We start from the raw sequence: 22379 nt of genomic DNA, 5'->3' as shown, positions 1-22379 counted from the left end.
GCTGGGGGCGGGGTCTGAGCCCCGCCCCGCCCCTGCGTGAAGGGGCGCGGCTGCGCAGCGCCGGCGGGTCGTCCTGGCGCCCCCCATCCAGTCGGTGCGGTCCGACTGGGACCTTGGGAGTCGTGGAGGAGCCGGGCTGCAGCGGTCGCTGGAGGACCCGGGTAAGGTCAGGGGGGACGCATCCGGGCACGCTGGGTGGGGCAGGAGGGGGGGCGCAGGAAAATTGCATAGAGGAGGAGTGGGGTGGCGTCTGGGGGACAGAGCCGAGCGCGGAGAGAATGGGTGAGAGCGGCGTCGGAGCAGAGATCTGCTGGCCCACCTGCTCCGCGGACCTGCGCGCCGCCAGCTGCCGGGTGCTCGCCCCCACGCTCGCCCGCTACTCTCCTGCATTAGCAAGCTGGCCGCGCCTCCCCCACCCGATTTCGGAGCATCTGGGCGGGGCCTCCCGCAGCCCCTTCCCCTGGGAGCGAAGGGCAGGCTGGGGAAGCGGGGGTGCGGTGCAGGGCCAGACTGCAGCAGAGACGATCCGAGGCTCTATCCTGGGCTCCATCCTTTTTCAAGCCCCCGCACCTCCACAGAGATCCAGAGCGCAGCCGCATTTCTTGACCCTCCCCGCCCCAGTCCCGGGGGGCTCCTTTGGGCTCCACCTGCAAATACTGCAGTGGAAACTACCGGTCAGTCGACGGACATTGGCGTCTTATTTAAATACTGTCCAAAGCAGCCGGTGCCTTTCATGACCGCTGCAGCTGCCCGTCATCGCCGCGCCCCGCGTCCTCTCTGGCTGGGTATCACTCTCCCTGTCTTCCAGGTCTGCCTCTGCGGTTGCCAGGTAGGCGGTGTGAGAGGCCCGAGCCTCCCGACTCTCCAGAGGCCACCTCATCGCTGCCGGCACAATGCTGTCCCCTCAGAGGGCTTTGCTCTGCAACCTCAACCACATCCACCTCCAGCATGTGTCCCTGGGCCTGCACTTGTCCCGCCGTCCTGAGCTACGGGAGGGGTCCTTGAGCACATCCCCTCCCCCCGGAGACACAGGGGGCAAGGAGAGCCGCGGCCCCTGCAGCGGGGCCCTGGTGGACGCCAATTCCAACAGCCCAGCTGTGCCCTGCCGATGCTGCCAGGAGCACGGGCCCAGCTTGGAAAATCGACAGGACCCAGTGCAGGAGGAGGAGGGGGCTGCCTCTCCCTCGGACCCGGGCTGCTCCTCCTCGCTCAGCTCCTGCTCAGATCTTAGTCCAGATGAGTCCCCCATCTCAGTGTACTCGCAGGGCCTCCCAGGTGAGGAAGATGTCCACCCTCAGCCCAGCATCATCCCCCTGGAGCAGGGCTCCCCGCTGGCCTCCGCAGGCCCTGGCGCCTGCTCTCCGGACAGCTTCTGTTGCTCGCCCGATTCCTGCTCCGGAGCGTCCTCCCCACGGAGCCCCGGTCTGGACTCCAACCGCAACACCCTGACCACCTGCCAGGAGCCCCCTTCCCCGGGGCTAGAGGAGGAGGAGGAGGGAGGGGAGCAGGATCTCCTTGCCTCCGAGCTCCCGGAGCCCGACGCTGGGAAAACCGAACCCAGCTGGAAAATCAACCCCATTTGGAAAATTGACACGGAGCTCCCCGATGTCGGCTGGAAAGCCACGGGGATCATTGACTCTGGCTGCACCATCCGCGGGAACAGCAGCTCTAGCTGGACAACGGAACCTGCAAAACTCGACTCCGGCTGCAAAAGCAACCCAGTTATCACCGAAGCCAGCCCAAAAACAGATGCGGGGTGGAGTGACGTCAGCGGGGAGCCGGCGTCGCACCGGACAATCACGTCCTTCCATGAGCTGGCCCAGAAGCGCAAGCGGGGCCCGGGGCTGCCCCCCGTGCCGCAGGTCAAGAAGGACCGCAGCGACTGGCTCATCGTATTCTCGCCCGACAGCGAGCTGCCCCCCAGCGGCTCCCTGGGAGGCTCCCCGGCGCCGCCCCGGGAGGTCACCACCTTCAAGGAGCTCCGCTCCCGGAGCCGGGCCACGCCCCCGCCGGTGCCGCCCCGGGATCCCCCGGTCGGCTGGGCCTTGGTGCCGCCCCGGCCCCCGCCCCCGCCCGTCCCACCGCGGAGGAGGAAGAACCGGCCCGGGCTGCAGCCCATCACCGAGCGGCCGCCCGAGGAGGGCAGGGCGGGCAGCCCCGTGGCTGGCCAGGAGGCCGCCGCCGCCCGGGAGCCCGAGGAGCCGGGCGCGCAGGCCAGCCGCGCGGGTAAGCCGCCGCAGGGAGCCGCGGGGTCGGGGGGCGGGTAGGTGAGGGGCTGCGGCCTCGCTCCCTACCCCCCGCCTCCGGCCCGCCCCGCGCCCCCGGTCTGGGCCACCCGCCCCCTTCCCGCCCCCCTCGCACCGCCTCCCGCCCCGCCAACGGCGAGCGCTCCGGGAGGGGGACCTGGGGGGCCGCGGGGCTATGGCACTAACTCTCTGCTCCCTCTTTCTCCGCCCGTCCCGCCTGGCTGCCGCCTCGCTCCCCCCGCCCCCCCCGCTGCAGCCGGCCCCCCCCCGCCGCGCCCGCCCTCCGCCCCCCGGTCCGCGGCCGCCCCGCGCCCCCTGCTGGAGGGCGCGGGCACGGCGGGGACTCCGCTCCCGGCGCGTCCCGCCGGCCCTCCCCGCGCGGGGCTGCGGCTACTGGGCGCGCCGAGGCCTCCGCAGGAGCGGCTGCTGCCGGTCCGCCAGTCCCCGGTGGGCGCGCACTCGCCCCCGGCTCGGGGGGCCCTGCCCTGCCTGGCCAGCCCCGAGCTGGCCCTGCTGCTCTCCCCGCTCTTTCCCAGAAGCAGCACCTTCCCCGCCGCGGCCCCCCCGCCCCGCCAGGTGCCCGCCCCCCCGCTGCCACCACCGCCGCGCCCGCAGAAGGGCTCCCGCCGGACCAGGAGCCCGCCGCCTCCGCCCAGGCTACGTAAGACGGACCCGGGCTCGCCCGCGGGGTCCCCCGTCCCCCCGAGCCCGTCCTCCCCCTCCAGGGTCCTCGGGTGAGGCGGCGCTGCCCCGCCCGCCCGTGGGGGGCACCTGGCCCCGCGCCTCGAGGCCCGGGCGAGGGGTCGCGGGCCGGGGCCTGTGCGGTGCTGGGGTGTGGGGGGCACAGTACGCCCTGCCTCGCTCGGGGGGTGAGGGGAAAGCAGGCGCCGGACCCCAGTGGGCCCACGCCCGCGCCTCCCAGCCTACCCCCCTCCCCTCCCCAGGTCGCCTCTTTCTCCGTGTCTCCTCCCACTCCCGTTGGTCGGTCTGTTTGTCTGTCCATTGGTCCTGGCCCCCCACGTGCTCCCCGGGCTGCCCTCCCCCCACCCCGGCCCATTGGGCGGGGCGCGCGGGGCTGTCCGGGCGGAGGTTGGCGCGGGCTCCGGAGGGGGAGGGGCAGCGAGCTCGGGGCGCCCCACCCGGCCTAGGGCCCTGTCCCTGTCCCTGTCCCTGCTAGTTTCCGGCCCCGGGTGCTGCGGGCGACCTGGGCGCCAGCCCGGTGCCCTCGGGTCACCGTGGTAAGTGCCGCCTCCTTCTTCCTTCGCGGCAGCCCAGAGTTCCTGGTCGTTCGCCGGTGTCCCCGGGGCCCAGCGACGGTGGATGGCAGAGGCCCAGAGCGGGACCGGCCAGCTGCAGGAGCAGAAGAAAGGTAGGACGCCCGGACCTCTGACCCCAGCCCTTGGGTTGGCTGCTGCTCTGTTAGGCCTCGGCGCCCTGTCGGCCTGTAGGAGCCTGGGTGTCCGGCCCTGGGGTGTTTGCCACACAGACGTGAGCTCCCCACCCGCCCTTTGCAGGGCTCCTGATAGCTGTGAGCGCCTCCGTGGACAAGATCATCTCGCACTTTGGGGCGGCCCGGAACTTGGTTCAGAAGGTGAGGGCGGCGGTGGGGAGGCTGTGGGGGCCCCTGAACAGTAGGTGGGGTGGGGGCAGCAGGCACCTCGGACAAGCGGGTTGTGCCACCCCCAGGCCCAGTTGGGGGACAGCCGTCTGAGCCCAGATGTGGGGCATCTGGTGCTGACTACCCTCTGTCCGGCCCTGCACGCCCTGGTGGCCGACGGCCTGAAGCCGTTCCGGAAGGACCTCATCACGGGGCAGCGCAGGAGTAGCCCCTGGAGCGTGGTGGAGGCTTCTGTGAAGCCAGGTGAGGTCCCCTGAGGGGGGTGCTGGGGTGGGCAGGCCGGATGAGGTAGGGGTAGGGGCTGGAGCTGGTGGGGTGGGGTGGGGCACAGGTAGGCAGGGGCAGGGCAAGGTGGGCAGGGCAGGGGCAGGGGCGGGTGGGGTCCTGGCTGATAGTGCGGTGTCCACAGGTGCCAGCAGCCGGGCGCTGGGGACTCTGTACGGCCAGGTCAGCCGTCTAGCCCCGTTGAGCAGCAGCCGCAGCCGCTTTCACGCCTTCATCTTGGGCCTCCTCAAGTGAGTGGCTGTGTTTCTGGTGCCCCTCCCATGGCTTGGGGGCCATCGGCGGTCACGGGTGGAGGGACGCAGCGTCCCTGAGGTGGCCTCCCCTCTCCGAAGCCCTACGCCGGCCTGAGCTCCTGTCCGTTCCCCTCCAGCACCAAGCAGCTGGAGCTGTGGTTCTCGAGCCTCCAGGAAGATGCAGGTCAGTCGCCCATGGGTAGGGCAGTTTGCCCACTAGGGGCAAAGAGGAGGGCACTGTCTCTTCTGTGGGTCCCCCTGGTGCCAGAGGGACCTTGATCCTCATTTCCAGTTTGGTGACTTAGACTTCTAGTGTGTCCTGTTCCCCCCTAGCAGGAAAGAGCCAGATCCTCCCTGAAACCTCCAGAGTCTTGCATGTTGGGCCTCTTCCTCCTTCCCAGGCCTGGGCAGTGTTTTTTTCCAGCTCCTTACCCCAGGGCCCTCCTTTTGCTGTGGTCACCTCCCCTCCCCCCAGGAAGTCTCCCTCATCCTTGGGGACCTTGTTGGGAGGGTCCCAGGGAGCCCACTTCCCACATTGTGTCATTGAGGGGCCAGGCCTCCTTCCTGCCATTCCGGGGTCACCACTCAGCCCATGGGCCTGGGGCTGACCTGGGGGCTGACATCAGCCTGCTGTCCCCAGGCCTGCTGTCCCTCCTGTACCTGCCCACTGGCTTCTTCTCCTTGGCCCGGGCTGGCTGCCCTGCCCTGGCCACGGAGCTGCTGCTCCTGCTCCAGCCACTGTCTGTGCTCACCTTCCACCTGGACCTGCTGTTCGAGCACCACCACCACCTGCCCCTGGGCCCCCCACCCACCACTGCCACCCCAGGCTCACCTCCTGCCCTGCAGCAGACGGTGCACGCAGTGCTGCATTGGGGGGGGCGGCTGGCCCAGAGCCTTCGGGGGGCCCCTGGGGATACGCCTTCTGGCCCTTCGGCCCTCGAGAGCACCCCAGCGCCGGGCAGCTGGTGGGAGCAGCTGACCCAGGCCTCCCGGGTCTATGCCTCTGGGGGCACCGAGGGCTTCCCCCTTCCCCGGTGGAGGGCCTGGCGTCCAGGGACGGCGGCTGGAGGCCCCCACGACAGGCCCCTGCCCACAGAGGAGGCCACGGCCGGCCGAGGTCCGTGGCTGGGGAGGCTGTTTGGAGTGCCTGGGGGCCTGGCGGAAGGGGACGGAGGAACGCTGAAGTCCAGGTACTGCCACCACCAGTCTCCTGCTAGGCCTCTGATCCTTTCTCAGAGCCCTGTTTGCCCCAGGGGGAACCTCGGGGGATCCTTGAGGCCTCTTCGTTGTGTGAGAACCCGCAGGGCACTCTCTGTGTTGCCTCTTGGCCTCAAAGATGGAGATATTTACTGCCTGCCCTTTTTTTTTTTTTTTTTTACTGCCTGCCCTTTACCGAATCTCAGGGGGCTGCTTCCGGCTCCAGGGTTGTCCTTCCATAGCTCCTTTTGGTGTTTGGTGTTGCGGACCTTGGACCCAGGTGTCTCATCACCCTGAGGCCCCCTCAGTCCGCAGCTGTCACGCCTCCCTCAGCAGTGACCCACTCCCAACCTCTTCCCATCTCCAAAATCCTGGGTTCCAGCGTTTGTTTTCTGGAGGTTGGGTGACTTCTATGACCCCGTGTCCTTTCCTCCAGGAGACCATCCAGCTGGCTGCCCCCGACAGTGAGTGTGTTGGCTCTGGTGAAGCGGGGGGCACCTCCCGAGACCAACTCGTCTCCTGAGGAACTTGAGGCCTCAGCTGCCAGCATGGTGGAGACCCACAGGTGTGGGGGTGCAAACCACAGGTGGGGGGTACAGATCACAGGTGTGGGGGTGTAGACCACAGGTGTGGGGATTGCAGACCCACAGGTGGGAGAGATAAGCATGAAAGGTCTCAGACTGTGAGGTCAGTGGTTGGCTTGCGTTCCATCTCTGCTGTTGGCATAAGGCTCTGGTCTCTGGGCCTGTTTCTCTGTAAAAGGCAGATAAGTGCTCCTTTTGTTACATAAGAGCGTGAACTTAGTTTTACAAAGGCGTGTAGCACACGGTGTGCGCCTGGTTAGTGGTTGCCAGAACCGTCCGTGTCCCCGGGTGGGGACACGTCCTATAGTGGGGATGTTTAGCTTAGATGCCAGGGGTGCTTGTGCTCTGGAGTCTGGCCTCCGTTGGGTGCTCTCAGGCCACTGAATTAGGTTTCTGGACTTTTTCTTCGTCCAACGGTATTTTTCCAGTACTTACTACGAGCCTGGCATTATGCTCCGCAGGGGCCAGGAAGGCCACCTCACTGGAGTCCATGCCCGCCTGGAGCTTTGGCCAGGGAAGGTTCCCAAGAGTGAGGCTTGGTGACAGCTACGTGTGGTGGCTGCTTTAGGAGAGAGGACTGAGGGCCTGGGGCGGTGTATGGGTCAGGAAAGGCCCCGGGTGGTGGCTGTGCGGGAGGAACCAGGAGCAGAGGCAGAGAGGCCCTGGGGATGGCGAGGAGGAGCTGGGCCTGTTTGTGTCTGGGGGGAGAATGGACATGGCAGCAGTGAAGGAGTGCTGGAGGCAGGGAACCCGGCTTCACCCTGTCACCCTGGGTGCCGGGGAGGGGTCTGAAGCCTGGAGATGAAGCAGCCATTGGTTTGGGAAGCCCTCTGGCTGCAGGCAGGGAGAGGTGAGCGGGCCCAGATCGGTGGTCCTGAGAGAGGGTGGAGCCCTAGGAGGGCGGCAGGGAGTCCATGAGGAGGATGCATGGAAAGCAAGGTGATTGAAGTTGGGGGCGACACCCCCGAGGACCCTGGGGGAGGGCCTGGCTGGGAGGGTTCAGGTAAGTGCCTTGGTTTCCATCTGTTGGATAGGAGCCCCGGGGCGTGGGGGCGGGTCAGATAAGCGGCCCCAGATGGATCCCTCGAGTTCGAGGTTCCCCGCTGCGACAGCTTCACCCCAGCCCACCCCTCTGGCTCCCCGAAGGGCCGTGCGCACGCTCTGTGACCACGTGGCGGCGACACCTGAGCAGCTGAGCTTCCAGCGCGGGGAGGTGCTGCGCGTCCTGGCCACCGTGAACGAGGACTGGCTTCGCTGTGGGCGGGATGGCGCCGAGGGGCTGGTGCCTGTGGGCTACACCTCTCTCATCCTCTAGACCGGTCACCGGTCTGGTCGGTGGCCGCCTCTCCCTCCTGCGCCCTGGAACCCAGCGGCCTCAGAACCCCGCCCAGCTGTCCTGGACACAGAACGATTCTTCCTCCCGAATCTGCATCCCTCTCTGCAAATGGGAAATGACCTTCCCTCCCCCCTCATGCCATCTGTAAGGTGAAATCTGCTCCTCTTCTGATGTGAAAAGGAGTTTCCCTCTACCTCTCTCCCCACCTGCACAGGGAAGCATCCCCTCCCGCCCACACACTGGAACTTGAGCCCCTCTGCCTCCTCCTGCTGAGTGGACTGTGCCAGTGCCACGTGCGTCTCTTTCCCCAAGACTAGAAGGGCCTCGAGGGTCCTTCCCACCTCTGGTCACCCCCACCTGCGCACCGCCCTCCTTGCCTGTATTTATTATGTTCTTATGCTGTGCCAGGTGCTAAAGTCCGGACCCCCCCCCCACCGTGGGGGGCCCCTGGTGTTGGTCTGCCTACCCCTCATTGTCCCAATAAAGTGTGGGAGCTGAACGTGTATGTGTCACTGGGTTACGGTATGGGGGCTCTGGGGACGGAGGGGGGGCCCCTTCCCAGCAGAGATCCCAGAAAGGCAGGGTTGCCTTGTTTTCCAAGGTGATAGGGGAGGACACTCAGTGGACAGGGGCTGTGGGGAGGCTGGGCCTGTACCTGTGTTCCTGAGACCCCTGGGCCAGGTGCTGGGAGGGCTCAGAAAGTTGTAGAAGTGACACTTTTTTTAAAAGATTTTATTTATTTATTCATGAGAGACACACAGAAAGAGAGAGGCAGAGACACAGAGAGAGGGAGAAGCAGGCTTCATGCAGGGAGCCTGATGTGGGACTCGATCCCAAGACCCCAGGATTATGCCCTGGGCCGAAGGCAGGCTTTAAACCACTGAGCTACCCAGGGATCCCCGAGGTGACACTTTTTCATGTCACCAGTCCTCAGTGATACAGTTTTTTTTGGAAAGCACCCTCATGGCATTTCGGGTCCTTCGTTAGTGGATGAGGCTGCATCTGGAGAGGAGAACACATGGAACTCTCCGTGGGGCTTGGGAGGGAGGTCAGTAACTGCCCACAGGAGAGCCACCAGGAGGTGAGAAGTCAGGAGAGTCAGGGGACACAGGACCAGGAGGTGAACACAGGGAAAGGACCCTGGACAAATTTTGTTCCACCTTTGGGAACTTGGGTCAAGGTGACAACAGGCTGGCACAGAGAGAGGAGGAGGGGCCATCCTCAGGCGTGGGCTTCCCAGTTCCTGGCCCCTTCTGGGGACTCCTCTACTCCTTCCTTAGTTTTGCTCTGGCTTTGGCTGCCTTCTGGCTCTGAGACCTGACCTCTTGGGTTGGCCCCAATACACCCTTTCTCACACTGGACTGAGAGCCTTAGAATCTATTGCCTTCACGGTCTAAGTGCTCACGTTGCTGAAGCTTCTCCAATTGCTTTTTATTTTTATTTATTTTTTAAAGATTTTTATTTATTTATTTATTTATTTATTTATTTATTTATTTATTTATTTATTTATTTATGATAGAGAGAGGCAGAGACACAGGAGGAAAGAGAAGCAGGCTCCATGCTAGTAGCCCGACGCGGGACTCGATCCTGGGACTCCAGGATCGCGCCCTGGGCCAAAGGCAGGCGCCAAACTGCTGAGCCACCTAGGGATCCCTTATTTATTTTTTAAAAAAGATTTCTGTATTTATTCATGAGAAACAGGCACAGAGAGAGAGAAAGGCAGAGACATAGAGGGAGAAGCAGGCTCCTCATAGGGAGCCTGATACAAGACTCTATCCCGGATCCCAGGATCATGCCCTAAGGCGGCGCTCAACTGCTGAGCCATCCAAGTGTCCTGCTTTTTATCTTTATAATGAGGTTCTACAACAGGACACATGCCAGACTGGGGTTACTTTGACTTTGGGACCAGTGTTTCTCAGTGTGACACGCACATGGGGGGGCCCATGATTCTTGTAGGCCACAACAGAGCCTCTGCTTTCCTGACCCCACCTGCCCTGTCCTGACCCTAGCCCTGTGCACTGGCCTTCACAGTGAGTCATCCTAACCACTGGGAAGAGCCTAGAAGAGTGGTGCTACCTAGCATGTCACTGGATGCTGGTGGTCTAGTGGTCTCAGTGGTAAGACCCGCAGACCTCCTTGCAGAGCATCGTGAAATGGATCAAATATGACTAGGAAATGTAACTTTGTTATGGTCACATACTACTTAGAACAGTTGTACTGGGTACCAATGCTTAAGACATAAGGATAATAAAAACAGCGTGTGGACAAGAGTGTTGCCTAACAACAAGAGAGACTCATGTCCTTGTGGGAGCTGACAGACGTCCAGTTGGCTTGTGGCCAACTCTTTTTTTTTTTTTTTTAACATTTATTTATTTATGATAGAGAGAGAGAGGCAGAGACACAGGCAGAGGGAGAAGCAGGCTCCATGCCGGGAGCCCGACGTGGGACTCGATCCTGGCACTCCAGGATCGTGCCCTGGGCCAAAGGCAGGCACTAAACCGCTGAGCCACCCAGGGATCCCAGCCAACTCTTTTTTAAAAAATTAATTAACAATTCAAATTCCAGGGTAGGTTACATTCAGTGTGATACTAGTTTCTTTCTTTCTTTCTTTTTTTTTTTTTAAGATTTTATTTATTTATTCATGAGAGACAGAAAGACACAGGCAGAGGGAGAAGCAGGCTCCATGCAGGGAGCCCGACACAGGACTCGATCCCGGGTCTCCAGGATCATGCCCACGGCCGAAGGCGGCGCTAAACCACTGAGCCACCTGGGCTGCCCTAGTTTCTGATGTACAGTATAGTGATCCAGTAATTCCATTCATTATTCTGTTCATGGTAAATGGACTCTCAGACCCTATCATTTTTCCCCTCCCCTACCCTCTGCCTCCCACCTCCATCACCTCTGGTGACCTGCAGTGTGTTCTCTAAAGTGAAGAGTCTGTTTTTGAGTTTCTTTTTAAATTTCCTATGTTTTTTAAATTCCACTTAAATTTTTTATTTATTCGAGAGACATAGAGAGAGATGCAGAGACACAGGCAGAGGGAGAAGCAGGTTCCATGGAGGAAGCCCAAAGCGAGACTTGATCCTGGGACTCCAGGATCACGCCCTGGGCCGAAGGGAGGCACTCAACCACTGAGCCACCCAGGTGTCTCTTAAATTCCACATTTGAGTGAAATCACATGGTATTTATCTTTGACTTATTTTTTAGAGATTTTTATTTGTTTATTCACGAGAGACAGAGACACAGGCAGAGGGAGAAGCAGGCTCCCTATGGGGAGCCTGATGCGATCCCAGTACCTCAGGATTTCCACCCAAACCAAAGGCAAACACTCAACCGCTGAGCCACCCAGGTGCCTCTGACTTACTTCTTATTGCACAATCCCCTCTGGATCCATTCACGTTGTTGCAAATGGCAATATTTCATTTTTTACAGCTGAATATTATGTATGTATACAACTTCATTCATTCATCAAGGGAGAGTTGTGCTGCTTCTATAATATGGCTACTGTAAGTAATAATGCAGTAACATAGGGGTGGGGGCGCCTGAGTGGCTTAGTCAGTGGAGCATGCAACTATCACTCTCAGGTTGCAGGTTCAAGCCCCATGTTATGTGTAGAGATCACTTGAAAAAAAACTTAAACATAGGGGTACATATATCTTTTCAAATAAGTGTTTTCATATTCTTTGGGCAAATATCCAATAGTGGAATTACTGGATCATATGATAATTTTATTTTCAATTTTTTGAGGATCCTCCATGCTGTTTGCCACAGTGGCTTGCTGTTTCTTGTTTTTGAATTTAACCATTCTGGCAATTCTCATTGTGGTTTTCATTTATGTTTCCCTGATGAATGATATGGAGTACCTTTTCATGTGTCTGTTGGCCATCTGGATGTCATCTCTGGAGAAATATCTGTTCATATCTTCTGCCTATTTTTAAATTACTTTTTGGTGTTGAGTTATGGTTCTTTATATATTTTGAATACTAACCCTTTATTGGATATGTCATTTGCAAAAACCTCCCATTTTGTCATTTTTTTTTTTTAAGATTTTTTTGAGAGCAAGAGAACATAAGAGGGAGAGGAAGAAGCAGGCTTCCCGCTGATTAGGGAGCCTCATGTAGGTAGGGCTCCATCCCAGGACCCTGAGATCATGACCTGACCTGAGCCGAAGGCAGACACAACCATCTGAGCCACCCAGGAACCCCTCTTTCATCAATATAGTTTTCAGAGTGTAGGTCTTTCACCTCCTTCATGAAGTTTATTCCTAGGTATTATTTTTAGTATAATTGTAAATATGGGATTTTTTTTTGGTGTGTGTGGGGTAGTTTCCCTACCTGCTACTTCATTATTAGCATATAATAATGTAGTGGATTTCTGTACATTGATTTTGTATCCTGCAATCTTACTGAAATCATTTATCAGTTCTCGTAGTTTTTTGATTTTTAGGGATTTCTGTATGTAGTATCATGTTACCTGCAAATAGTGAGTGAAAGTTTTACTTAACAATTTGGATGGCCTTTATTGCTTTTTCCTGATTGCTTATGGCTAGGACTTCCAGTACTATGTTAAACAAAAGTGGTGAGAGTGGACATTCTTGTCTTTTTTTTTTTTTTCTTGACCTTAGGGGAAAGCTCTTTTTCACCATTGAGTATGACGTTAGCTGTGCATTATCATGGTTGAATGTTGTACTTTGTCACACACTCTTCCTGCATCAATTGCAATATGATTCTTATCCTCTTACTGATGTATCATGTTGATTGATTTGCAAACATTGAACCATCCTTGCATCCCAGGAACGCAGTCTGTGGTCTTGGTGCTTGAGTAACCATTCTAGCTGAACTCAGAGCTGCAGTGCGGATCCATGTTTGGGACAACGTTCCATTGGGTCCTTCAGTTGCTGGCAGGAGTGGATTTATCTTCCTTAGTAGGATCACATTGGCTATTTGTGACACTCTTCTACTTGCAGATGAACATGATGATTTTGGAATTATGAATCCAACACTAGTTCCTAGGTGATCTCTGGCAAGTTGCTGAGATTCAGTTTTCACTTCTACTAAATGGGAATAGTAACCACAGAGGGCTATCAGGATTATCAAACTAGCTAGATGATCCTGGGTGAGTTACTTAACCTCTGTGTTGCTTCAGTTCCCTCGTCTATGAAATTGGGTTTGAGTACCTACTTAAAATGACTGTTGTGAAGATTAATAAATGAATATGCATTAACTGCTTAGGATGGAAATGGTCTGACACAGTGGCCTACTGTCACCAGGCCTGGGGTTTGTTCATGAATCCCGAATGAGGTGATGTGTGATTGGGTGCAGAGGACAGAGGGCTTGATGATTATCCTGTTGATTGGTTAGGCTGGGCTCCGACCAAAAAAATCCTCACAGTGAGGAAATGGGCTTTATCTCCTAGTCCACGGCGGTGAGTGTGTCCCTGTGGGGGCCCAGGACACTGATGATATGGTTTTAAGAAAGATCTCTCTGGAAACAAGGACAGAGGAAGGAAATCCTGAAGATAAATGCAGGGCGGGAAAGGGGAAAAAACGGCAAGCTCACCACTCTGTTGTTAGGAAAAGTTTTTTCCATTTAATACTAGACTTTCAAGGATTGAGATGCAAGCTTTTTATGCAATTACATCCAATGTTAAAATTGGTAATACATAATTTACAAAGATTAACATCAAAACAATCATCTATTTAGATATGCTTTTGTAAAAAGGAAATATATTAGCAGCATTTATATTTTCCGCAATCACACAGCCTACAGACATGCAGACTAACTCTGTATCTATTTGCAGTGATGTAGTGCTTTGCCCCGCATTTCAAACACCAAAACCCGCCTGGCAGCTAGGGGGTTCTTTTTATTTCATTATTATAAAATAACCGAAAAATAAAAAAAGGCATTAATTTCTACACCAGTAAGAAAAAACAAGTTTTTGCACTTACCTAACATTTGATTGTCTAAAAAACAGTTTTTAGTCTTTCAACAAAAGAAAGATAAGATGACAGAGCGTAGTGTCTTTTGCTTCTGTTCTCACATTGTACAAAGTTTTTTTCTTTTTTCTTTTTTTGTCTTTAAAATTTTAGTGTTTAACACTATTCAAGGAAATATTGAATTTTAATCTCTTTCTTGTCATTTTCCTGCTTTTTGACTAAAAGGAGACCCCAAAGTGCCCCTGCTTCCCACCCCCTCCCACCCAGCTCCCTGCAAAGAAAACCAAAAGGAACCACTTAAATGGGCGTGGACATGCGACGTTTCCAGCTCCACACGTGAGTATCTTATACCCAGGTCTCGTCGTAATGTACAGTGCTTCTCTACAGTAAGAAAATACTTCAAACTATTTTCTTAATTCTCTTTTTTCTTTAATAAAATATTTATTCTGCTTTTTATCTGCTCAAGGGGATCTTTGGCATCCCCTGTCTCTTTTGTTTTGTTTTCCCTCAAGATTGACACAGAAAGGAGAAAAAGAAAAAAAGATTCAATGGAATGGAAGGTGTCAATGTTTCTACCTAAACAAGTCAGAGCGTCGTCATCATCAGGGGAAATGTACAGTGAGGACAGCATTGGTCCGGGATTAGAGAGAAGTGACGGGACGTGTTACTGCTGTATTGCTTCCTAGTCACGCAGCAGATATATATACATACATACATACATACATATATATATACACACACAACTTGGCACATTTAAAAACCATCTTTTCTCTTATAAGAACATCTAAAACATATGCATATGTATGTCTGAGAAGACAACAAAGCAAAGCTTTTTAAATTTTATTTTTAAAGAGACAGTATTGTCTGGTAAGTTCTGGCCCAGAAAATGGGAAGGAAGGGGACACCCTGACGTCCTCCTGCCGCTGTGTCGCCAGGAGGCTGGAGGAGGTGGGATGGGAGGTGGGGGTGGGACGGGCACTGAAAGCCATGTGGTAAGAAAACAAGAGTAGTGTTTTAAATTGATGATGTACACTCACGACAAGCACTCTGACAGGTGAACACTGTTCAACAGTCTGTGTAGTGACTTTGGGGGGTTAGAGTCCACTTCTATGGAGGGTTTACAGGGAGTCTGTTCTGGGACGAGTCTCGACTCACATGGCAGACACACATGAGCCCCAGTGCAGGAACAGCACATGTGCTGGCGGGGCCAGGCCTCCTCATTAGAAAAAAAATAGGTTCGGCAGGTTATGAAGTTTAAAACAAGAATTGTTACAGTAAGTCCTGTGCCCTCTGACCCCATGAGCCCTTCCCTGTTCCATGATTACATTCAGGGGAGGAGAGGTAGGGAGCAGGGCAGCAGATGCAAGTGCTTTGACTTGTCTGTTCACGTTTTGCTTTGACCTGATTGGGCAAGAAAGGAGAGATATCTTTCTGGAAAGGGGCCCCAGCAATTATTTCTGTCTGAAGTCTCTGGGGTAGCTCTTGGAGCCCACAGAGAAGAGGCAGGCCAGAGCTCCCCTCTCGCTGGACTGTGAGTTATACCGGATACAGGAAGCAGCTTGGCAGCAGCGCCCATGGGATCAGAGGATGACATGGAAAGACCCAAGCTGGGGGCAGGGGCAAGTGCTATACAGTCCCACAAGGCTCTGATCGTCCCCAGGGTGCTCCGTCCTCCTCCCACCATGAACCCTCAGGGTGAAGCAGTGGAGAGGAAAACAAGTTAAACCAAACTGTTTCTCCAGACCCCCCTCTTCTCCACTAGCTCCAAGGTTTAAGTACCTTAATGTCAACAGCACGGCCCCTTCCCTGTGCTGGATGGCCCCTTCCCACCCCTGTCTACACTTAAGAGAACACGAGGCAGGATCGTTAGCTCCGCTGACTGCAGATGTTTGAGCTTCTCCTTCGAGGCTCACTTCCGAAAGCTGTTCTCTGGGATGAACAAAGTGCGCCTTCGAAGCTTCCTGCCTGACCCTTCCTCCAGCAAGTAGGTCACATCGATGGCTGAAAACAGAACCAAAGAGATCATCAAACACCACCCTCCTGTTCCTCATTCCAGATTTGAGCTCTAAGGAGGTTATAGGAGTCCAGTGACTCCTTTTCCAACCTCAAAGCACATTAGGTCTGCCTACAGCCTCAGGAGAGACGTTCTCTGGGGGCTGGGGGCCCCTCGCTGCCCACAGTGCCCTTCTTGGGATGGGTAGCTAGGAGGTTTTCACAGAATACTTCCCATCCCGGGCAAGTAATGCTATGTTGTCCTTTTTCTTTCTTTTTAAAATTTATATATATATATATATATTTACTTATTTACTTATTTACTTATTTACTTATTTACTTACTTACTTATTTACTTATTTACTTACTTACTTACTTATTTATTTATTTACTTACTTACTTATTTACTTACTTACTTACTTATTTACTTACTTACTTACTTACTTATTTACTTACTTACTTACTTACTTACTTATTTACTTACTTACTTACTTACTTACTTACTTACTTATTTATTTATTTAGGCAGAGACACAGGCAGAGGGAGAAGCAGGCTCCATGCAGGGATCCCAATGCGGGATCACGTCCTGAGCCAAAGGCAGATGCCCAACTGCTGAGCCACCCAGGTGTCCCATAAGTTGTCCTTTTTCATTCCTTCCTCACTAATTTCCCCTTTCTCTTAAATCCTAGACATGAGCCTGAGTCTCACCATTTTTCCCAGGGATTTTTTCCAGGAGGCCAAGTAGGATCTGGTTGAGCCGTTCCCGTTGGCTGTGCCGTCGCTCCTCAGGGGTACAGGCAGCCTGAGATTCTGGACCACCTTCCTCTGCTTTCTTTTCACCCTCGCTGACTTCCACAGGGGCCACTTCCCGTTCTGGCTCCTCCAGGCTGGGCAGCTCATTGGTGGCTTGCTCCTGGCTGGCCAGAACCTCTTCAATCAAGGGCAGAGCGTCATCCTCCTGGCCCAGGTCTTTTAGAGGTGGCTTTGGGCGCTCAGACTTCCAGGATGACCTGCCAGAGGGATGTGGGAATTTAGACTAAGGCCCTGCAGGGCACGGGGTGGGGAGGGACCTCAGGTTGGCTTGAGATTGAGTCTAGCTCTTCAGAGCCTTGGCTTTGGTCATCACCGTTTTGGGGCAAATCCCTACCTTTCTTTGAAATCTGTTTTCTTTCTTTTTATTATATTTTTTTAATTTTTAAAAAAATTTATTTATGATAGTCACACACAGAGAGGGAGGCAGAGACATAGGCAGAGGGAGAAGCAGGCTCCATGCACCGGGAGCCCGACGTGGGACTCGATCCTGGGTCTCAAGGATTGCGCCCTGGGCCAAAGGCAGGTGCCAAACTGCTGTGCCACCCAGGGATCCCTGAAATCTATTTTCTAATTATAAAACTCAATTTTCCTTCTTTCATGAATCCAAGGAATCGATACAATACCCCAGAGCTGGCAAAATGGCTTAGCTAGTCCTGATTGCTTCCTTAGTATAGAGAAGCATGGCACAACCTCCTGATGCCTATAGTCCAACTACAGTGAAAATCTACATGGAGTGTTTACCTTTCCTGACTCTTTCTTCATGCATATCACCTAGGACTCTGCCCTCACTGTAAGCTGATCAGTGCAGCTGTCAACATCCCCACCCAACATGCGAGGAAACTGAAGGAATGCCTTCACTGCTCTCCAAGAACAAGACTGTCATGTGTAAAACCAGCATAAATAAAAGCTACAGGGATCCCTGGGTGGCGCAGCGGTTTAGCGCCTGCCTTTGGCCCAGGGCGTGATCCTGGAGACCCCGGATCGAATCCCACGTTGGGCTCCCGGTGCATGGAGCCTGCTTCTCCCTCTGCCTGTCTCTGCCTCTCTCTCTCTCTCTCTCTCTCTGTGTGACTATCATAAATAAATAAAAACTAAAAAAAAAAAAAAAAAAAAAGCTACATGCCCACAATGCTCAGTGAAAACTCTGCACCTAACAGCTACTTGATGGCAGGTCCTTGACAGACATCCCAAGAGCTGACACCCCTCTGGATAATGAGAAAAGCCTTCAGAAATCTGTCTAGAGTTCTGTTCCAAATCTTCTTTTTCTTCTCTCTATTCCTTATAGGCCTCCCTCCCTAACCCTAACACTCCCTCAGCAGACTGTGCCTACTGATACCACTGCCCTGGGCTACTCTGTCAGAGCATCCCCAGTCCTCGGGTGGGGCCTAGTGGGCAGGTGGCGGTTCTCTTGCTCCACCCAAGTAGTTGGCCAACCCCTTATAGGCTCTCCTCACATCCCAGGGGACTCACCGCCCTCCGTTCCTCTTGTAGTTGTCTGGGACATAATGAGGCTGCAAAGAAAGGGAAGTGGTAAGTATAGTGCAGAAGCTGGATCAGATGACCTGGGGCCAGCTCAGGAAAAGGGAGCTGGGGAGGGAAGGAAATACAGGAAGCAAAAAACAGGGCTAAAGCGCTGATGAGCTGGGAGGCTGTATTTTAATGTCAGAAATTCTTTCAATTTTTGGGTATTGTACCAATACAAGACACCATGGTAGTTTTGGTGTCTTATAAGCCTATGATGACAGGGAGAGGGATGGGCTCCCAATCCTGTTTGCTATATCCTAACATCTAAGTAGTTAAGGTTGGGGCTTCAAAGCTAATCTGTGAGCTGTTGCCTGAGCAAGAAGACCAAAGAAGTCTAGATGAGGGTGTGGTGGTGAGAGAGAGAATATAAAATAAATACTGTTTAGAAAAATCCAAAAACATAATTATATGAAGAATAGGGACATGGAGTTTGGTTTCTGGTTAGATGGTTTCTATACATTCCAGGAGAGCAGCCATAATTTCTGCTAGGCATGGAACCTACTTAAAAAAAAAAAAAAACTCCCACCTAGAGACAGATTCCCTGAGTTTGGGATGGACTAACAGGATGAAGAAGCAGAGAGCTTGAAGGTTCCTACCCTAGGGATTTCATGCACAAACTATACTGCCTTAACATGACAGGTAAGAGGATGGGGCTTACTGAGAAATCTCTTTTAGGAGTGAGCTTCTTGGGGAAGTGGTCAAAGGCGTAGGGTTTGGTGCAGACAGGATAGCGATTCCGGTGAATCTTGTAAAACAGGTGTGCGGACTTGTCAAGCCGATAGTCACAGATGTATACATCTTGCTCCTTCACTCCTTTGGGTCTCCCTAGGAGTTCAAATACTGTTAAAGAACCCTCCTCTCTTCCCCTCCTTCACCCTGAACTGCCCAGAGATGAGCCCACACGACTGGGAGGGGACACTGTAGTGATTGTGAGAGCCATCTGGTGATTGCAGGAGAAAGGAGAGGGGTGTGCGTGTCTCTCAGGGATTAAGGGCAGGTCACAGGGTGGGAAGGAACCAGATAGGCAGCGCATCCAAGTGCTGCAGGGAATCCATGAGGGAACACAGAGCAGAGTGTGGGGACGTTAGGAAAGGAAAGGCAGGATGAATGATGGGAGCACACTGGGAAATAAGCACTTAATAACTGGGGGATGGAGCCCCCAGCAGCCAATGCTTGAATGGAGTACGTATTCTTCTGGACCAACTGCTATGCGATACTAAGTAGGCGAGGGAGCCAAGCTCACCAATGGTGACAAGCATACTGAGCTTTTACTGTGAGCCCAAATTGGGCCAAGTGTTTTGTACATTACTTCATTTAATCTTCACAAAACACTAGGATAGGTATGAATTCCCACTGCCAGGAGATTAGTTAACTTGCCCATGGACACACAGGTAAAAAGTGGTGGGGCTGGAATGTACAGTTGATTGACTACACAGCCTACACTGTTAACCATAGAGCTTAAAAGGCTAGTGTGCTTTTTTGATTTGTTTAATGTCCAGAGTTGACGCTGGCCTTTGGGATTTTGGAGTGGGTGGGTGGAAAAACATACATTGTGATGATACTAATAGAATGCCAAGTACACATTATTAAGAAATGCTAACTAAATTTAAAAAAAGAGGGAGGATTAACATTTACTGAGTACCAAGTGCTAGGTAAAAGAAGCTTCACAGCTGGTCTGGGACAATCTTTGATCAGACAGGAACAGTAAGAACAGAGTGGTAATTGCAGAGCAAGGATTAGGGGACAGGAGGTCATTTCTTCAGCAGCTCAGGTCACTTACCTTTACAGTATGTATAAAGGTCTAGTACACAGCAGGTCCCCACCACAGCCTCCAAGGGAATGATCTCATAGAGTGGTACCCTAAATAGCTCATTGTGATAGAAGCGGCGTGACGGAGAGTGGTGGGTCTCGTGGGGGCGGAAGTAGTGGTGACCAAAGGCAAACCGTTCCTCTCTAAGGAAGAAAGGGAGAGGTTTAGTAAACTGGCAAGATCCTAGGCGATATTCAGCTCTGTGCTGGAAGGCAGAGCTGGAAGAAGAGAGAGGACCTCAACACATACTTTTCATTCTTCCAGAGCTTCTCAATGCGGAAGATGTCAAGTTTATCTCGGTTAATGTGTGATAACAGTCGGTAGGACTGGCGGACTGGGTGGCCATCAGGGGTGCGCCGGCTATCTCGCATCAGGTACACACAGTCACCTAGGAAGGCACAGGACAAATTAAATGATGCCTGTGAACTGTTAGATGTCCACTGGTCCGACCCAAGGTCTACACAGAAGGGCTGGAAATCTAAAACAACAGATACAGAGAGCTACAACTGGGAGTCTAATGGCGATGAACATCAATTCTAGACTATGAGAATGGCACGAGGGAGGTCTCCCATCTCTTAGAATCCTATATGTTTTTCTCAGTCCTAAAATTAGCTTTATGATCTCCTGGTTTCTCCTAATTAAGTTTTATTTGGTGGAGGAGAAATGTATAAAAGCCTAAGGACTGAAGTACATACAAACCTATACCGTCAACCTTTGAACAACATGGGTTTGAGCTGCATGGGTCAAATTATACTCAGACTTTTGATGAATTACGGTAGATATAATGTAAAAAAACCTTCCTTACGTTTTTTTTTTAACATTTTCTTTTTTCTAGCTTACTCTATTGTAAGCATGCAGTATATAAATACATGTAGCACACAGAATATGTGTTAATTGGCTATTTATATGTTATCAGTAAGTCTCTGGTCAACGGTAGGCTATTAGTTAGGTTTCGGAGGAGTCAAAAGTCATATTTGTTTTTTTTTTTTTTAAGATTTTATTTATTTATTCATGAGACAGAGAGAGAGACAGAGAGGGAGAGACACAGGCAGAGGGAGAAGCAGGCTCCATGAAGGAAGCCCGATGCGGGACTTGATCCCAGGACTCTAGGATCACGCCCTGAGCCAAAGGCAGATGCTCAACCACTGAGCTACCCAGGCATCCCCATATGTGGATTTCTGACCATGGGGAGGGGGTTGGTGCTCCTATACCCTGCATTGTCCAAGGGTCAACTGAATTCAAGGTCATGTGGTGACAATAACTACTATGCAGAGAGCAGATACTCCTTGCACTCAGAAAGGTAAAGTCAGCTTTGTGTACGCACCTTGACGAAGCAACAGGTCATCTCGGAGCAAACAGATGAAGTAGACACAGCCGGGCTGGGCATAGTGGGGCCGAGGGATCATGGGTACCTCCTGGTAAGAACGGAAAGCTAACAGATAAGGGCTGCAGTGACTATATCCAGCCTATTGATTTCCATTCAAGAGGAAAAGACCTCAAACCCAGAATTTGCAAACAACTTAACACTTACTGTTTAGTCATTTCAACACAACACACATGCGAACAAAGATGAAAGCAACTGAAGTTGAACTGGGAGTGTGAAGGCAGAGAACAAACCTGACAGGCCAAGTATCCCAAACTAGCTGCATAAAGCACTAACTATGTGGCTGCTCTTATACCCCCTTGGGAGCATGATAATGTGTGAAGGGGACTGATTGTCATAATGACTCAGAAAAGTTACCAGCGTTCAGTGCCCAAGGGCCAGGGAAGTCAGACATTCCCTCACAGCACAGAAATGTCCGCTCAAAATAACAACACCGCTGTTAAGAACTACCGCCTAAAACACTTCCCTTCATAGAAAAGACCTGCCCGAGATCACACGTATAAACATAGCAGAACCAGGACAAAAACTCACTTAGTAACTTGGGCAAGTTACCCCATCCACCATCTGTCCTGGAAGGGTTTAAGACTAACCTGTGTTGACTCGGAATCATGCTCCTTTCACGTCAACATTGCTTAACACAAGAGATATTTACAGTACTCGAGTTCTGGACTTCACAAGTACTTCCCTCATGGAAAATTGACAGTGTTTATATAGTACCATTCCTTCCACAGGTTTCTAAGTATTTTATTTCCCCTTTGACCACACACTTGAGAAAAGAAAGGGCAGAATTATTACCCTAGTGTTAAATATAAGAAACTAAGGTCCAGGTTGAGTAACTTATCAAAGTAAATTCAGTGCATCAGGAGCTGGGCAGGTAAGATAGCATGTGCTAAACCTCCTACGTGTAGATCAGAGTATCAGCAGAGGGCAGCTTACTCTGTCCACAGGCCTCGGGTCACACTGCTCACACAGGTAATGCTCCACGTCTGAGTTCACCCCCATACAGTCACAGTGCTGCCATACCTGTGGGGAAAACAGTAGTTGAGGGAGGACTTGGACTTATTGAGAGAAGTGCTGGGAGCTAAAAATTTAAAAAAAAAAAAAAAAAAAAAAAAAAAAAAGAATTGCAGCAGGACAGGATAAAGTCAAACAGGAACTAAGGGATAAGTCGGGGAGTGAGAAATAGGAGAGAAACAGTAGGAACCTGTCTGAACACATGTATATTGTTTGGTTCATAATATATACATCTGGGAAAATGAAGTGAGGAGCTGGACAGAGAAGAAGAGGATGAATGAATGTAGCACTAAGGAGCACGCACCGGTGCCCAGGCTGTTTGGGGGGGGCCATAGCCACATGATGCTTCTCTGGGCAGCTGCCTAACTGCAGCACCCCCCCTACCCCCCCACCCAACCAGACTGCTGG

General features: G+C 53.1%; 2 protein-coding genes across 11 annotated transcripts in view; one reads left to right on the top strand and one right to left on the bottom strand.

Moving 5' to 3' along the window:
* The first annotated feature begins 4 nt into the window (after window positions 1-4).
* On the top strand, window positions 5-7998 carry RUSC1 (RUN and SH3 domain containing 1). Of its 6 annotated transcripts, XM_025430935.3 has the most exons (11): window positions 5-161; window positions 809-2212; window positions 2495-2907; window positions 3517-3615; window positions 3761-3837; window positions 3933-4107; window positions 4274-4379; window positions 4520-4566; window positions 5023-5572; window positions 6016-6144; window positions 7310-7998. In XM_025430935.3, the coding sequence occupies exons 2-11, from the start codon at window positions 894-896 to the stop codon at window positions 7476-7478; spliced, it is 3084 nt and encodes a 1027-aa protein (XP_025286720.3). In that variant the 5' UTR covers window positions 5-161; window positions 809-893; the 3' UTR covers window positions 7479-7998. The 6 variants fall into 6 exon arrangements, with proteins under 6 accessions (XP_025286720.3, XP_035574986.1, XP_025286718.1 ...); XM_035719093.2 differs by lacking the exon at window positions 2495-2907 and having other exon boundaries at window positions 809-2226; window positions 7714-7998; XM_025430933.3 differs by lacking the exon at window positions 2495-2907 and having other exon boundaries at window positions 809-2226.
* A 5066-nt stretch (window positions 7999-13064) lies between these two features.
* The window catches only part of ASH1L (ASH1 like histone lysine methyltransferase), a 181961-nt gene continuing 172646 nt past the window's right edge, over window positions 13065-22379 (bottom strand). For all 5 annotated transcript variants that reach the window (XM_035719088.2, XM_035719090.2, XM_035719091.2 and 2 more), the window contains 8 exons: window positions 21894-21980; window positions 20898-20988; window positions 19823-19961; window positions 19544-19716; window positions 18422-18588; window positions 17710-17750; window positions 16135-16436; window positions 13065-15435 (listed from right to left, as the gene is read on the bottom strand). In XM_035719088.2, coding sequence (XP_035574981.2) covers window positions 15344-15435; window positions 16135-16436; window positions 17710-17750; window positions 18422-18588; window positions 19544-19716; window positions 19823-19961; window positions 20898-20988; window positions 21894-21980 — 1092 coding nt within the window. In that variant the 3' untranslated portion in view covers window positions 13065-15343. The remainder of the gene's footprint in view (window positions 15436-16134; window positions 16437-17709; window positions 17751-18421; window positions 18589-19543; window positions 19717-19822; window positions 19962-20897; window positions 20989-21893; window positions 21981-22379) is intronic.

The sequence above is a fragment of the Canis lupus genome, chromosome 7, assembly GCF_003254725.2.
Source record: "Canis lupus dingo isolate Sandy chromosome 7, ASM325472v2, whole genome shotgun sequence".
In the NCBI taxonomy this organism is placed as follows: domain Eukaryota; kingdom Metazoa; phylum Chordata; class Mammalia; order Carnivora; family Canidae; genus Canis; species Canis lupus.
Note: the sequence above shows the minus strand (reverse complement) of the source record. Positions and strands in the feature narration are given on the sequence as shown.

What these genes read in the sequence shown, in the direction of transcription:
- RUSC1 (XM_025430935.3), top strand. Translation starts at nt 894, where the DNA reads ATGCTGTCCCCTCAGAGGGCTTTGCTCTGCAACCTCAACCACATCCAC. An exon ending in CCCGGAACTTGGTTCAGAAG is followed by an intron (nt 3,838 to 3,932) that starts GTGAGGGCGGCG and finishes TGCCACCCCCAG; the next exon opens with GCCCAGTTGGGGGACAGCCG. An exon ending in GAGCCTCCAGGAAGATGCAG is followed by an intron (nt 4,567 to 5,022) that starts GTCAGTCGCCCA and finishes TGCTGTCCCCAG; the next exon opens with GCCTGCTGTCCCTCCTGTAC.